The following is a 16,775-nucleotide window of genomic DNA, read 5'->3' as shown; positions in this document are numbered from 1 at the left end:
TAAAGTGTAAACTTACAAGTAAGGAGAAGCATACTTTAGAAAATAATAAATTAGTTGAAACAGCAATAATATACTATACACAAAGGAATGTACAGTACACAGTTTAATGGTTAAATATTTTCTCTTACAATAACACAGGCCTAAAGATAAGAGCTGCAAAAGAGGATAAGAAAAATCCAAAAGCCTACCACTGAAGTTAAGCAGATGAGTGAAGAAAAAGGACTGCTTGTGGAAATCTTCGATGGCAAGGACTATGGGCCCATCCAGGCTGCTTCGTAGAGTTTTTTTAGATCCACTCTTGTCAGCAATGAGAGACTCTAACATGGTTCTCACCATGTAAAGCTGAAAAGAAAAATGCATAACCTTTGGAGTCCCTCTCGTGCTTTACTCTAGACATTGAGTCATGGCTTCAGAGCCTTACCATTTAGTCGAAGTCACTTCATTCCTTTATAATCCCTCATGTTTTCAAACCAGTTTTTTTTTTTAATTTGCACAGAAAGTGAAAGTTATTAAACCCTCCTCAAGAATAATAGAGGTACCTTATTGTCATGCAATGCACAAGCATGTGATACTGCTCACCCAGTCAGGCAGAAGAAAAGAGCTATTCAGTGTTAATAACCTGATTTTCAGAAAACCTGCAAATGAGTTTCTCTCTTTTATTGTCAAAAAGTAGAAACTTTAACAAAGATGTGACTGTGCTAAACCAAACGATAACAACTTCTAAATACCTATTATTTATAAATGTATATTATTTCTAGCCAGGGCATAATACATCAGGGTAATATACTTGCATTATATAATACATCAGTGTCTGGTACTTACAGAGCCTTATAGTTACTCGGCTACTAACAAACCACATCTAGACAGAAACCAGTCCAGATCAAAGCATCAATTCAAAGCACATACTGATTTGAATGGAAACTCCAGATTACTCATCCCTGATTTAATATTCTATAAAATTCTTAATAAATCTATATTTAATAATATAGATTTAAACAGATATTTCGATTGAGGAGTCAGCTTACTTGGGTGCTAGAAGGTCCAACGGCACGTCGGGGAACTTTTATATCGAAGCCCCCTTTGGGGTCCTTCTCCCCCCGCAGACAGGGATCGTTGGGGGGCTCTCTCGCTCCCTCCCAGTCACATATCGTTTTCCTAATCGCCTGAAGAACACTAAAAGCACAGAGGAAGACCGCCGGTGAAGAATGAGTCGAGAAAAAATAAAGAAACCCAGACAGGAATTAACATCTTTCATGGTGGAGAGAAGGGGGCAAGTAGCTCAGGGAGGAGGAGGAGGAGGAATGACGAAGAGACAAAGATTTAGAGGAAGGCATAGTGGGTCACAGCAGGAGTGGGTTGAAGAGGTTCAAGTAGGGAGCTGTGTCTGCATGCGTTGGCTGCAAAGGAACAAGTAAAGATTTATTCCACAGTGAAAAGAGAAAAGACACAACGTTTCGGCTGCAGAGCCTTCTTCAGGTGTGTCTTTCTCAATGTCTTTCTACTTGGAGGGGGACTTTTTTTTTCACTTCAGGTTTGGGGGAAAAAAACAAAACTTTTTTGTTTTCAAAGCAGTCCCCTACCTAATGAGCACATTCTTCTTCTTTCGCACAGCCTGGCGCAGGGGCTCTCTGAGAGTCATCTGGGCGAAGTCCTGCAGGGCAGCATAGATGGTGTTTCGGATGGCCTGGTTGAAGACGCTCTCCATTCTGCCCATCAGGACCTGCAGGCCTTTGATCATAGCGATCACCTGGGAATGTCAAACACAAGCTCCTTCCATTACCAGGGGTCACTGGTAGTGATGAAACCCAACAGCTCCCCTGCCATTCGTAGACTTCAGTGTGTTATACATTAAACAATAAATTACAGATATGTGCACATGAAAGAAAGTTTAATATATAAATAACAGGAACGGGTCATGGGATCAAATTGCGTGTGAAGCATTTTGGAAAAAATCAAAGTATGCTTATTGCACTCGTTACTTACCAAGGCAACCGTCAGAAAGCTAAGCATTTCATTCATGGAGCGCTAAATCATATAATGAGTCTTTTGCCACAGCATTCTTCATTTTTTATAAGCCAACAAGTGAGACACTGCTCCAAAATTACTTGGCAATGCAGTCACTGCACTTTTGTATTTGTCATAAAACTACAAACGCAGAGAAGACACTAGTAGTATATTTATACTCTGTAAATTAACAACAGATTCTCAATTTTAAAACACTGAGTGAACCTTAAGTGCATAATTATTAAATGTAAATCTTTAAATTATTAATTGTGATTATCCTGCAATTTAAAAAAAAAAAACATTATTTGGATGTAAACAAGAAAAGCATGGTTAGGTATTGTAATTTCTAAAATTATATTGGGGTTTTTCTCTGCACTGTGGTTATATTGAGGGCAAACTCACTGTCTAACAAGGATAGCAAACCATTCTCACCTCAACTAGAGCAAACTTCTCCTCACTCGTGTAGTTGTAACGGGTGGCCCTTTCATACTCCTCCGCAGTGCCCGGGCAGTCCTTATTGCAGAATTTATCAGTGGGATGGACAAGTTTCCATGAGTACTGAATGAGGAAGAGGCAAGGAAAATCACAGTGTCACCCAGCAGATCATTTCAGCTGTCACATGAATTACAGACGAAGCACTAGTACACTGACTGTGAGAGCTGCCAGCCCAGTCCGCCATCTCACACTGACAGGACAGGCGGTCTTTTGCGTTGTGTGTGCAGCGAAAATATTTGCTAATCCATCCACCTCTACTAAGGAAACAGTGTGACACTTCAGGATCCGTTACCTACCACTTCCATAACATGGGTGCTCCATTTTGAAAGGAGCTGCAGGCCTCTAAGTGCCAAGTCAAAGAGCTCTCTGTACTCCTCATCTGATTTCTGGCTGTCTAGCCCCGAGCCTGTCACCACCTGTCAACAGCACAAAAGAAAGGGCTAGTAGAGGTGGGAGTCCATTGCTGAACACATGTCGTGACAGGCAGTTTGTTCATGCAAATGAATGAATATTTTACAATAAAGTTGTGAATTGGGAGTGTTCATGGATCTTTATGGGACAGAATATTTTAAGTATATAAAGTACATATGCAATGCCATAGAGGTTGAAGGACTGAAGGATTTAGACCTGTATACATTTATAGAAAATGTGGTGATTTTAGAAATAAACGTATTGTTATTACACTTCAAATTCTCAGATAGCAATGTATAGCGCACTAAAATCCAAAAGATTTGCATTAAAATATTTGCACACAGAAAATTTCGGGGGTTTTGGAAGGAAATCTGCAGTTACTTTTGCAGATAGAAAAGCTGCAGATTTCCAGTATAACCAGAGAAGAAGGACGTTGCTCTCTTTTGAACAGAAAGCTGATGGAGCCTTCATTGCTGTACTCCACACTTATTAGTAAATCAGTGTGAAGAGCCTGCAGTTTTTCTTCCCTCCACTGGCTGCCGAACAGTACTGCAAGACTTCAGCACTGTTAAAACGCTATCATCGACTTATGTGATTTGAAATGTTGTTGTCAGCGAATTAGCCCGGTTGAAATGATTGCTGTAATGTAATGTTCCTGCTTGCGTCTGACTGAGAAAGAATACACGCAGTCCAAGACTGAGGAGCACTCGTCACTCACGGACCTCGCTGTTGCTGTAGCGGGCCAGTTCGGAGATGAATCGGATATGGTCATCCCTGATCTGGACCATTTGCTCACACAGGTTGTACTGGGGGCTGATGCTGCTCTGAGTACAAGTCCATCTAGGGGAGGAGAAGGGAGAGCAAATTGGAGGGCTTTTTTTTTTTCATTCCAAATTTTTCAGAAATGGAAATAAAAAATAAAAACGCAAGCCTGTGAGGAGGCTGTGAGGAGGCTCACACCCTTAACCACTGAAAGGCAAAAAAAACAACAGATATGTGCCATTTTCAGCTTGGGCTGTTCAACTTACACACCACCCTGGACAGAATTTGAAAAAACAGTACGTTTTCTGTTCTAGGATTGATATTGTTCATGTTTTAATGTTTGTATATGTTATAAAATATATATTATATGTTTTAATGTTTTATATTGTTAATGTTTCATTTTCTATTTGATACCTTATGACCTTAAAGCTTTCATACTGTACATAAACTATTTTCTTACTACATAATAGTATTCCACCAAATTACAACAACATCAAGCTGTGCTATATGGAAACTACAAACATCTGGTACCTCCTAGATATTTCAGGAGGTTTGAGGTACAGTACACATAGTGGACCCAAGAAAACAAAGGATAGCTGTTTTCTGATGTGTTAAAAACTTCTCTTCACTTGAATTAAACAACCGAACTGCAAAACATGTCAATGGATTACAAACAGATATCCTAAGGCAACAAATTCTGTAGTAGAGAAAAAAATGACTCACTTGGATTTGTTCTCTTCATAATGGGCACTGGTCTCAATGTATCTGGACAACTCAATCTGCATGTCTCCAAACAGAGGGACTACCTGCAACTGCTAGTAAAATAAAGTATGCCAATAAGAGGAATAAGCAAAAGCCAAACGGGTACATGTGAAATGAGCACAGCAGTTTCCAGAAACATGGATCTTTGCTTCAGGACTTGCTGGCTCAACAGACATGCCTCATAAATACCTGAGTGTTAGTTAAACCTGAAGACATCCCAGTAGACACAAACATTATATTAAAAAATAATACAGGGGAATGACAGATCAAACTCTAGATGTTAAGGAAACATGAATTCAGTGAAGGAATAATTGGCTTGCTGCCCTAACACACAGAAGTTTGGGAGCACACAACATACCAATGTCGACAAATGGCAGCCCTGGTGTCTTTATAACAAGTGTAGACAAAAGAAATGTTTCATAACTCATTTATGCAATGTTCTTTATTAGCTCTAGGGGAAATGATAAGAGGGTGCCTAATTTACTGGGCTGTGGTACTTACTTTTTAAGGTCATTTTGAGATTAAAAAGTATATATTTTTTATTTATTCCTTAAAATAATGTCATGAAACATGAATATTGATAAACACATATATGTTGTGTAAAAGACCAGATCTACTGTATACGTTTCAGTGATTAACCAACAAAGTCTCACCTTAAAGAACTTGTCGATTTTGCTAAGGTTTATCCTCTTTTTGGCATCCAGTTTGTAAATGTTACTAACGTTGCCATCCATCAGGTACAGACCAAACCCCATCACCTACATCAGAAAGATTTGAATGGCCTAGTAAAAACCATGTGAAAGTGAAGAAAATGGCAGTAGCCGACAAACTAGTGATTCCTGTGTAACTGCCTGCTGAAAACACAGCAACAAAAAAATAATCACTCCATTTTAGGTTGCTCAGCTCACAACTAGCAATGGTTTGAGGAATCGGAGTTAACAGAATGGCCTAAATGGATGCTGAGGATCATTGCTTGCTAATAAGTGCCACCTGGTGTTCAATTCGCATGTTGATATCAAATACAGAAATGCCCTGGTTTCCTTAACAAAACTCATGAATCTGTAGCGTTCTAGAAAGTCATTAAAAATCTTGTATTCTGATAAGCAGATATAAATAAAGCTCTTTAGTTTTTATTTACCCCAGATAAATTTGGGAAATATTTATTTCTGAAAAGAATGTGGAATTCAACAATACAAATATAATGGTACGCATTTAAGAAGTCTTCGGTAACAATGTGATGTTAAAAAAAAGATTAAGGACAGTTGGCTGGGGAGATTAAAACACAGGAATGTGAACAAAACCAATAATGTGTGTACAGGCAGTATTCTAAAACAAGATATTTTCTACCTTTAAAAGCATGTGTTTCTCGCTGGGTGTCAGGTACATCTTGTTTTCATAGTAGTCCACACAAATATTTACAATATCCGCCAGCAGCTCCTCATAACCAGGGATGACTTCAAGCTGCTGGTGGAGACACTGCAAGGGGAACAAGCAGCACCCAGCTGTGAGGTTGGGCTTTGGTAATTAATAATAAAAACACAGAAGCAAACACTAACGAACACGACGCAATGACCTTCAATGGGTACTGTTTTGGGAATTACAGAAGATTGGTTTTGAAGATGAGAGAAGAGCAAGGAATTGAGAACAAGGCAGGATGAAAAAGTATACCTGTGTTATTCTGTTGTGGTTGGCCAGAAACATGGAGAGGTTCTGGGATTCCTGAATTGACTGAGGGTCGGCCATTTTTCTTAAAAACTGGGCAGCTCTGCAAATAATACATGAAATCATTTTTCTCCCTTAATTGTTTGTCAAACAGGATGTAATGATGTGACATGATCATTTTTTTTTCACAGACACAACACCTTTGCACGTCCTGAATAATGGAAAGTAGGTAAACTAGTAAGCACACAAATAATTTTAGACTCCAGCTATGACATATTCACAGAAATACGCTGCCTGCCTGGCCTGCTGTCTAGTGCTAGCAATGTGTTATGAAGAGCTCACCTCTTATAGGCTGAGTGGTCATTTTTCACACTGCATTTCATGTTTTTCAGTTCATCCAGCACAGCGAACATGTTAATGAACTTCCCCAGGGTCAGGAGATAGGCCTCTGAGACAAAGTCTTTCCTCCTTTCTGCGTGACACAGGCGTTTCACCTCACTGCAGAACCGCTCAATTGCTTTGCGCTAACAGGACATGAAAAAGGGAAAAGAACCAAGACTTTAAATGTTATTATTTAGTATACATCAATGTCTTCATTTTTCTGTTCTGTTAAGGACAATCAGTTATATTTCATAAGTCACCTTTAACCTTATTGCAAACAATATGCTTTAATCTCCAGCGAAAGGGAAGTTCTCACATCTGTTTAGTTTCTGCTGGCTTACGAGTTTCTCATTTTGAATTAGACTAGCATATCTGAACACCATTATTCATAAAATAGAAAAGTGAAGGTTTAAAGTGTAAAACTGCCTTAAATGTCTCATGTTTGGGCCGTTTAGTCTCAAAACTCTCACTAAGCAAAGTCAGTTTTGATGCATGGATGCTGGCCACAAATCTGACTTCACGTCAGTCAAATCAAGACAGCTAAGGTCCAAAAAAAAACATTCACCATCGACTCGAAGAAACATCACACAGGGAAATAATGCAAAGAGATCATCAGAAGTGCTGTAACAGAGACCAAGACGCTTTTATCTTAATGGGCTACATCCCACATCCTTCATCATCATCACCACTATCTTATTGTATTTATTTCCTTTGCTGGCTGTACCTGAAAGTACATGAATTTCATCAGCTTGGTGACTTCCGGTTCAAGCACCTCCACTGTCTTCTCGTAGATCTCCACTCGGTTGGGCTGCTCGTTACACTTGACCTGCACAGGACACACATCAGCTCTAAAAGCACACAGATACTTTAAAGGTGTATCTTTTGGGGGTTCAAGGGACTTTTTTTTCCTAGTTTGTGAAATTTCTTTATATCACCACAAGGGGGCTGTAGACATGTTTGTCTGGGTAACATCTATTGCATTTACAGCATATTGAAACATTAAAAGCAGTCTTTTGTCATTTTTGCTGTACCAAGCAGACTAAACATAGACAAATCAAGGCACTATACAACTACACTGAACTGCTTCCAGCATGTTACAGTTAAGAAGGAATCAACTATTTAAGATTTAAAACTGAAAAACAATAAAATATCATTCATATTGAAATTCTGCCTAACATATTGGTCAAATGTAGACAGTACTATTTTTGGAAACAGAAGGAACATGATAAAATTCACTATGGCACAAGATTGATTCACAGTTCATTTAGACACAGTAAATGAATCAGGTACTTACAATTGCTACTTTTACTAATTGATCTTACTACATTTCCAAAATTCTCTTTGTGGTGTGCATTTGACATAAAATACATGGACCCTACCAGAAATCCTTTGGCTATGAACCACAACCAAAGGAGTGTGATTATTTCACAATAACCCTACCTACTGGTTTGCTTTAAAGACCCCTTGCTAAAACTGTATACAGATTGAAATTCTGCCCATGTAAACTACCATTTGATCATCCTACTTTATCTTGTGTGTTAGGATGACGTGGTGAGTTTCATTTGCCTTTTTTCAATCCATACATTTCTGACATATACACAGTACATTGAAAAAATATTTATTGCTTTTAAAGCATATCTCCACATTTCTCTTTTCCTAAAAGAAAGCACAACAAAAGGTGAACTCCAGAATAGGCTAACCAGCTATTGATTGAGGACAGGGAAAACAATACTTCATCAGCTTTCTCACACCAGTCAGTCACTCAGTCTATGAGTCATTCAACACTCTTACTTCCCCTACCCCTGCCACAACACTTCAGATTAGAAGATATGTGTTTTATTATGCTATTGTGAGTTCAGTGAAAATAGAAACATAGAATTGCTAAACATAGTTATAACAGAAAATAAAGTCAGTCTCCTCTTGTAAAGTGAATATCTAGAAAAACATGTAACATACTGTACATTTGTCAACATTGAAGTGTTACAAGGTTCTGAGTGCTACCTATTGAGCAATCACAGTGAGGTCACTGTGTTTGGTTAGTACCTGAGGAATAGCTCTGGAGCAGCTTCTCCATGTATAGAGCATGACAGCATACTCATTCCCCTCTTCCAGCATCTCATTCTGGGATAAGAAATGCAACCACAGATTAATAAACACATTAAATGTGTCACATTTCTCACACGACCTTCAGAATAAAGGCCTCACACTCACAGCTGCGGCAAAATAATGCATGTGCTCACAGAAACTACTCTGCCTCAGATTCAGCAATAAGCAAAGGGTATTTCTGTATGGGAAAATGAAAGTTACAGAAACCACAACACCTAAAATAAGTGGATTTTTTTTTATATTTTTGCAAACATGCAATGTTAGAGACATAGGCCTGGCTCTGCTGTAAAGATTATAAAACCTTTTTTTTTCCTTAAGAAAAATGTTGCCATCAATTTCAATAAAGTATATATCTCAAAAAACAACAAGGAAATCTTTGTTCAGGAGTTTTCCCATGTTCCTATCTGGTCACTGACCTAGCCAATCACTAGGATTTTCCAGTCTGTTTGGAGGTGATAGGATTCAGTGAAACACAGAAAAAAAACAGACATGAAAACCTGGAGCCTGTCCAATGCAAAACTAAAGGAACATTCAACTCAAAGTAAACATGTGTTATCCAGCACCGGCAGTTAATGTCCTGAAATGTGTCGCTTGTCTTTTTTTAAACTTATTGTGCTTTTGGGCCTGGTTGATAATTTTCAAATACCTTTTCAATTTTTTTTTCTATGTAAGATACTCACCATGCTTGAATGAACTGTGGCCTGTTCAATGTATCTGGCAATCCCTGTAACAAATGCATTCCTGTCTTCAAAGTTGGTGTCAAAGTTAGCCTAGAAAGAGACATTTCATTCACAAGGCTTGACCGAAAAAGAAGCAGTTCTGCATATCAAGACAAATGGCTATTCCTGGCAAAATAAACTAAAAACTAAACTTGACATTAAATAAATAAAATGTATAAAAGTCTAAAAAAAGTTGTTATAGGGACAAATGTAATCATCCTAAAAAGGCATATTTAAAGCCAATTCTAAAAACGGCCCAAATTATTTACTTTCCAGTAAGGGAAGCTATAGACGGGAAACGCAAAAACGTCCCTATTGTGATTCTTCACACAATTTCAATGACTTACTGACAATGACATATTATCCAACCACAGTAAAGTGTCAAAACATTGCTGAATGCAGAAACATGTACTGCAGCAAGTAAGAGCCTGTGCACACTAGGATTTTTCAGTTCTGTCACACCAGAGTGAACATAAACCCCAGTGAACTGAAACCACTACAGACAAGGAAGTGCACCAAATCAAGAAAGTCCAGTCCACTTCCAAAGGGTCTTACACTGACTGTTTGACTGTTGCTGTTTGACTGTCGCTGTCCTAGAGTAACCCTAGAATGAAGACATGCATATTTGTAATACAAAGCGCAAAGGCAGAGTGACATTAGAAAGTAAAGAACTGATTGCAGACCCCTCTAGAAGTCAGTTACTTGCACGTTTTAGCAGATGGCAAAAGATGGCACTAAGCTTAAAACCAGGGTTGATGGTAAACTACGGTTTCCAGAATCGTGATACAAACCTGAATGAGTACCAAAATCTTGAGAGGAAAGATGTGACATTTCTTTGAGACGTGAAAACTCGGAGCAGATCTAGGGAATCAGCACTAACTGCTATTTAACCCAATTATAACTGCAACCGCTGCACATCAATTAGGAAGTTGATCAAACACGACAGCTGTCCCAGCGCGCCCCCTCGAGGACCGACCTGGTACATGATGGAGGAGGGAGGGGGCTCGATGCAGGGCTGCTGGTCAGGGAGGGGGAGCTCCTCCAGCAGGTCCACATTGGACAGGGCATCTTCCAGAGTCACGTGGGTCGTCATGATCGCGGGTTTGAAGCAGACCAACACTTAATCTGCAAAACAAAAGCAGCCAGAAAAGGAAACCTTCCCATATGGAAGACATTTCTCCTTTCTCCTTGGTCCATCCCCCAGTGTGAAACATATTTATCCCGGCGTGATCAGAAAAAGATCTGTCTAAGGCTGGAGTGAGAGCGCGGAAATTGTTTGCGGGTCATAAGATAACTACAGCACATCACTTACGTACTGTAAATAGATATAATTATTACTAAGACAGCCAGAGTTCGGGGATAGCAGTACTTTAACCTTCCACTTAATAATAATCGCTTACACTTATATAGCGCTTTTCTGGACACTCCACTCAAAGTACTTTACAGGTAATGGGGATCCCACTGCAGGTGACTGGAGTGGTCCAATGGGAAATTTGGCCAGGACACCAGGGTAACACCCCTACCCTTTTCGAGAAACACCCTGGGATTTTTAATGACCACAGAGAGTCAGGACCTCGGTTTTACGTCTCATTCAAAGGACGGCGCCTGTTTACAGTATAGTGTCCCCGTCACAATACTGGGGCATTAGGTCCCACACAGACTGCAGGGTGAGCGCCCCCTACAGGATCCAATAACACCACTTCCAGCAGCAACCTTAGCTTTCCCAGGAGGTCACCCATCCAGGTACTGACCAGACTCACACCTTAATGCTATTATTTTCTGATTTCACATTTGTTTGATGCCAACAGACGTCACTCAAGATGGATGCACACATAATAAACCATTAATTACCCATGGTAATGCTATTGACTAACAAACAGCTAATTGCCAATACTGTGTAATGCTATTGATCAACGCCTCCTTTAGCATGCGGTATGTATACTGATGGAAAAAAGAAACGCAACATTTTCTAGAATGAGAATACTATAGTTATAGCTTATGTACTTTCACAAAAAGTTGTCAATGTGTTTTAAGCCCTCTGACCAGCAATACAGCTTGTGCAGTGAGGCATTGCAACTTGCCAATCACAAGAAAGCTCTTTAGGTGCACTTTCACCCAACAAGATCCAGGTGGAACAATGCCTGATCAGGTCATCTTTAAGTCCATGATTCAAAGCTTAGGTCACTGCAAGAAAAAGGCCACACTTAGTCAGTTTTCGGTGCATACCATAATGCCTTGAATGTCACCAGAAGCAAGGGAGAGGGCTATTGGCATGCTGCAGGCAGGCATGTCATGTGACAGCGTTGCCGGCCACTATGGAGTAAGCCGCTTCACTGCGTCCCGACTGCAGAGAAGGTTTCAGCAGACCGGTAGGACAGATGATAGTCCAAGATCCGGTCGCCCTCGAGTGACCAGAGCAGGACCGACACATCAGACTGGTCCATCTAAGAGAGATCAGATCTGCCACCTGTCACTTACTGCTGCTGAAACTGCCGGCAGACACAATGCCGGCATCAGTGACAGGACAGTGAGGCTCCATGCTGCTGGCCTAAGAGCAAGGCAGCCTGTCAGAGGCCCTTCTGCTCACACCTCCTTGATGTCACACCCGGCTTGGGCCAGACAGAGGCTGCGATGGACTTATCAGCAGTGGCATCAGGTCCTCTTCACGGATGAGTCACTGTTCAGTCTGTTCCATGCAGACGGGAGGGCCAGAGAGTGGAGGAGGAGGTGTTGCGTTTCCATCAGTATATTTTGGGTTTAACTAAAAATTAACATTAGCCTAATGACACTTTTCATTTGAAAGAAAAATCAAAACTAGTTAAAACAACAGCAGATCTTATCTGAAAAGACCCATATAGTGGATCCATATATCCATATAGTGAATTGCTGATGAGAAATACTGTTAATGAAAATAATAAAGAATGAAAATAATTGAATAATTAAATAATAAAGAATTAAAGCAATAAACTACTTATTCTAACCAAGCTGGAATATGATTTTTTTACAGTATTTATGCTAAATAGGCCTAAGAATTTATTTTCTCTAAAACAGCACAATATTGAAACTGACATCCACCTAACTTACCCTGTACTAAATCTGTCCGTTCTGAAGAGTGACAGCTGTGCTGATACTGGGGTTAATATTACAGGGCCGGACAGCTGTTGCAGGAGCTATAATAGAGCCGTCCCTTACTCTGGACTCTCTGAGATCCCACTGCAGGTGACTGGAGTGGTCCAAGGCAGTCCAATGGACCAGTGTGTGGATTTACGTGTGCTGAACACTTGTTGTTAAAGATAAATTAGTAATGTATCTTTCATTTGTCTCCGGGACTGGCCTATACTGATCATTCATGTTAATTCTCCTGACTCAGCAGGCCCCGGTCCTTTGGTTTGAATTTGGGGCTGATAATTGGATTCTTCCTCTGCAAACATTCCTAGATGACACTCATTTTTTGTTTTCTTTCAAAATGAGGCTGGAAGCTCTGACCAGATCTAGAGCATTGGCATTAACTGCTATTTAACTTGACTACAACTGCAATGATTGAGAATCAATTCGTTTCTCAAATATTGTATTAAAACAACACGTGGGAAATAAATTTTTGCCGCAACACAAAGTCTATTCAACTTTTTTCAATATAAATACACTACATCTTATTTTCAGGTATTAAAGCAACAGTAAAAAAATATTGATTCACACTTGGTCATAAGATGGGTTTGAATTCTTGATTGTGAATTGAAAAAAAATTGTTTTCGATTGAGTGTTCAAAACATTTTATATATATATAATATTTTATCCCTGTCGCTGTTTGTCAGTGAGAGAGCACAATATAGTTCACATGCTTTCCTCTAATGTCTGACACTCTGGACATGGCAATTAGCAATCACTTAAAGGCCATGCACAACTAAATCGTTCACCTGGTGCGAAAATTAAAATGGCAGGGTGCTGTCTGCATGCCATATGTCTGTGTTGCTGCTGTCATATGCTGTCTTTATCATTTGACTTCATGTATCTTTTTTTCTTTTTTATATAAGTTGTTTTACATAGCTATGCAGTTCTTTCTGTTTTTAGAACAAACCCAAGACTTAAGGGAACTGCTGTTCCAAACTGTTTCCTTTTTTTGTAAAAGGCTGTTCAGTTAATTGTCTGAATGTAACACTTTATGGAACTCCATTCTTCCCTTTCCTGCAACAATTGGCATCAGACAGGTTTTTGAATTAAAAATAAGATTTTCAAAGCGTAATTACTGTACATCTTTCTTAATAGAAAACTTTTATTTTATGGCACATGTGTACCATTATTAGAACCTGTAAACTCTATTTCCTTTATAATAATATACATAAATCCTTTCCCATTATTATCTGGTGGAGGGGAGTCCCCATTACCTGTAAAGCGCTTTGAGTGGAGTGTCCAGAAAAGCACTATATAAGTGTAATTATTATTATTATTATTATTATTATTATTATTATTATTAGGCTACCAAGATAAATTTTGCCAAAAATTACTAAATTTAAATGATAATATCTTAAATGTCAGAATGTCAATTTTTTCAACTAAAATTCCTAGATTGCACTCATTTTTTGTTTTTCTTTTTCAAAATGAGGCTTTTCCTTCTGTGCTTGCCCTGTGCTTATTCTTTTTGACTCAACTAAAAAATTAAGTTTCTGTCTACTTTGATAAAGTAAAGATGAATAAATTATCAGTATGTCAGCATTATTATAACTTTTGTGTAGAATAATTGTACAAGGCACATTCAATAGTAACAACAATGAAAAGGATATCATCATCCTGGTCTCTGTTTTGATCAGCTTTCTTTCTCAGATATTTAGATACTGCTAAATCTCCAGAGATCTCAACCTTGTCTCCAAAGCAGGGGTTTAAGTGATTGTCTTAAGCTGACATGTCTAAATAAAATTTAATTCAACCAGTTTGGGACAACTTGTGCTGGGCCTAATACAGTAGGTACTGTCCGATTAAGCCCTTTTGTGGTTTTTTAGTCATTGTGTGAGAAATGACAGCAGTCGTGCTGCATTTTTATACCTTGGCAAGACAAAACTAGCACTAGATTAAGTTACTAGTAAGTTTAAGTTAAACACTGTAGTTCACGAGAGAATGACATGCAGTTTAATAACAAACATGCGGTGTTTCACTGGATACAATTTAACACAATTTGATCTTTTTACTGAAAACCCATTTATTTTCTTTTAACAGCACAATCGCCTGTGAACTTAATCGTTTCCTCAATGATGCCGAAATGTGGCGTAACGTCTGTAACTTTGTGAGCTTGAGAGGCGCAAAGTGAAATTGAGGAGGCACCAAGAGGAAGGAGGAAAACAAATCTAAAATAAAGTATCAGAAAGAATCTGCCCTTTCCCTCAGTGGTGAAACTCTATATACTGTAATTAGACACGGCGTTTTAAAATTAACCTTCCCACTTCAGAAAACGGACCTCCTATTCTGTGAGGAAACAGTGTTTGGCATGATCTTTTAAACTGAAACTATTCACAGAGAGACAGAGAAATAACCAGTATGAAAACCACTTAGACACTGAACTCTGAATCTCAACTTGTGGCCCGGTAATAAGTAACTGTTTTGTGTTTTTTCTTCTTCAAACAATAACGCATGACAAGCAGTACACATTAAAACGAAAATCCACAATTCAAGAGCCATTACTGAGCCTTGCACACAAGGGTGAAGCTTCCTGTTAACCTAACCACACCCGGTGTTGACAGCGGGTGTCTCAAACTGCCATCACATGCACACGGTGATTTTTACTTGGGCGAAGTCAAGGGACTTGCATACCATCAGTGTTCCAGTTAAAATCACACATATAATCAGTTCTCTAATGGCTTCACACATACTGTAAAAATTATCAAATGTAACCCATTTGGTAGATTATATCCATTGGTTTTACGTCTTATCCATTTCTAACATAACCCCTACATTTACCCCAAAAATAGCAGCCTGCAATTGAATTTCTTTTTCTGATACAGCAGTAGTTTGAAGTAACTTCCAAGGATTTCCATACAGTATTCAGCACCATGGATAATGTCATGCATTCGCTCTAAAGTAGCTCTAAAAGGCTCTTCTCCCTTGTGACACTGCCTCTGATGAGGACATGAGCAGAGAATAACCAAGAAGCTCCAGCAACCTGCACCAAAATCCTTACCCCTCACAGCTTGCTGTATTCAAGATCACAGGAGCCCGAGAACTCTGCTTTGCAGGGACTATGAATGCTCTCAGAAAGACACCGCTTAGCCCGGTGTTTTTCTCTGGAAATGCACATTCAGTAAAGCTTGTGTAAACTTTCCCACACTGCCACACTCACAAAAAGGAGGAACGCGAAACCCTTCCTTTTGGCATTCCATTGGTGCACATTATTCGTGCATGCGAGGTCCGCATGTCAATGAGCAAACGATTTCAGCATGGTGATGAGCCAGCTATTACTGAAACATTAGATCTTTAAAAATCCAAATGCACTTTTAGAAACAACTGTCTCTTAGCCATTACAAATTTGCTGAGTCAACAGAACACGTGAAATTGAACAACACTGGTCATTTACAGATTCATCATAACTTTAAAATATATTGTATTATATAATACTATGTTTTACATATTGTGTAATACTTTATCAAGGATTATAGAGTTTGGAAAGTCTAAATGACTTTTAAAATGAATTAAATGTCAACAATACAAATCTCAAAAACCAGAACAAACTACATTATCTGACATAAAAATAGCTAGCCTACATTCAGCACTTTTACTTATTCTTCTGTCTTTTTCTTGCTTTAAAAACTTCCCCTTTTAATATTCAAACACATTCAACTTGCAGCTGTAAAAGGAACAGCAATGAAGTCAACTCATTCAGATTCCTTACACCCTATTTGTTGAGACGTGTGAAACTTGTCGTCACAGGAGTCGTGAAATAATTGTTACAATTTTGATAAAACTTAACAACTGACTTACTACTACAATCCACCATCACACAGGATAGAAATAGCGCTAAAACAAACCTCAGTGCTATGCCACTGTACTTCTTGGATTTTCAGTAATACACGTCACTGTTGTCAGTTGAGGTACAGTAGGAATGTGAGCCTTTATTCAGAGTGATACAATAGTTATTCTTTTTCTGGTTGGCTGCACAGAAGATACTGAAAAAAACTATTTCCTTTTTGAATATTGATAGAATTATGCTACAGTTATGCACTGCCTCACAGGAAATAAACTGTAGCCTTTTTATCAGCATAACACAATTTTCTCAAGCCCTGAACACATGGACATTTTTAGTACATTACCTCCAAATGGGTATATACTCTATATGTGAAAGGGAGTTAAAGTTCATACCTGAACCTCATCTGACCAGACCTCAGCCACTCAGAGGTACAGCAGCATCTCCAGTGGTGAGTTGAACACACAATGTGTCAGTTACGAGTCCAAAAGCTTACCCTCTGCACTGTGCCACCCCCAACATAAAGC

At 38.9% G+C, this 16,775-nt stretch overlaps 1 protein-coding gene across 4 annotated transcripts in view; it reads right to left on the bottom strand.

Annotated features, from left to right (window-relative positions):
- The window catches only part of cyfip2 (cytoplasmic FMR1 interacting protein 2), a 42,094-nt gene that overhangs the window by 21,257 nt on the left and 4,062 nt on the right, over window positions 1-16,775 (bottom strand). For 2 of the 4 annotated variants that reach the window (XM_006631711.3, XM_069196087.1), the window contains exons 2-16: window positions 10,279-10,427; window positions 9,264-9,353; window positions 8,521-8,598; window positions 7,202-7,303; window positions 6,439-6,620; window positions 6,103-6,199; window positions 5,782-5,910; window positions 5,088-5,192; window positions 4,396-4,487; window positions 3,633-3,750; window positions 2,796-2,915; window positions 2,437-2,562; window positions 1,581-1,747; window positions 1,026-1,173; window positions 189-342 (exon numbers count right to left, since the gene is read on the bottom strand). In XM_006631711.3, the coding sequence (XP_006631774.1) occupies window positions 189-342; window positions 1,026-1,173; window positions 1,581-1,747; window positions 2,437-2,562; window positions 2,796-2,915; window positions 3,633-3,750; window positions 4,396-4,487; window positions 5,088-5,192; window positions 5,782-5,910; window positions 6,103-6,199; window positions 6,439-6,620; window positions 7,202-7,303; window positions 8,521-8,598; window positions 9,264-9,353; window positions 10,279-10,395 (1,825 nt within the window). In that variant the 5' untranslated portion in view covers window positions 10,396-10,427. Of the gene's footprint in view, window positions 1-188; window positions 343-1,025; window positions 1,174-1,580; window positions 1,748-2,436; window positions 2,563-2,795; window positions 2,916-3,632; window positions 3,751-4,395; window positions 4,488-5,087; window positions 5,193-5,781; window positions 5,911-6,102; window positions 6,200-6,438; window positions 6,621-7,201; window positions 7,304-8,520; window positions 8,599-9,263; window positions 9,354-10,278; window positions 10,428-15,468; window positions 15,621-16,775 lie in introns of those variants that run through there. The other 2 variants (XM_015349385.2, XM_006631712.3) reach the window with 2 other exon arrangements.

Source organism: Lepisosteus oculatus, chromosome 11 (genome assembly GCF_040954835.1).
Source record: "Lepisosteus oculatus isolate fLepOcu1 chromosome 11, fLepOcu1.hap2, whole genome shotgun sequence".
NCBI classification, from domain to species: Eukaryota; Metazoa; Chordata; class Actinopteri; order Semionotiformes; family Lepisosteidae; genus Lepisosteus; species Lepisosteus oculatus.
The sequence above is the reverse complement of the archived record's forward strand: the minus strand, read 5'-3'. Positions and strand labels throughout refer to the sequence as shown.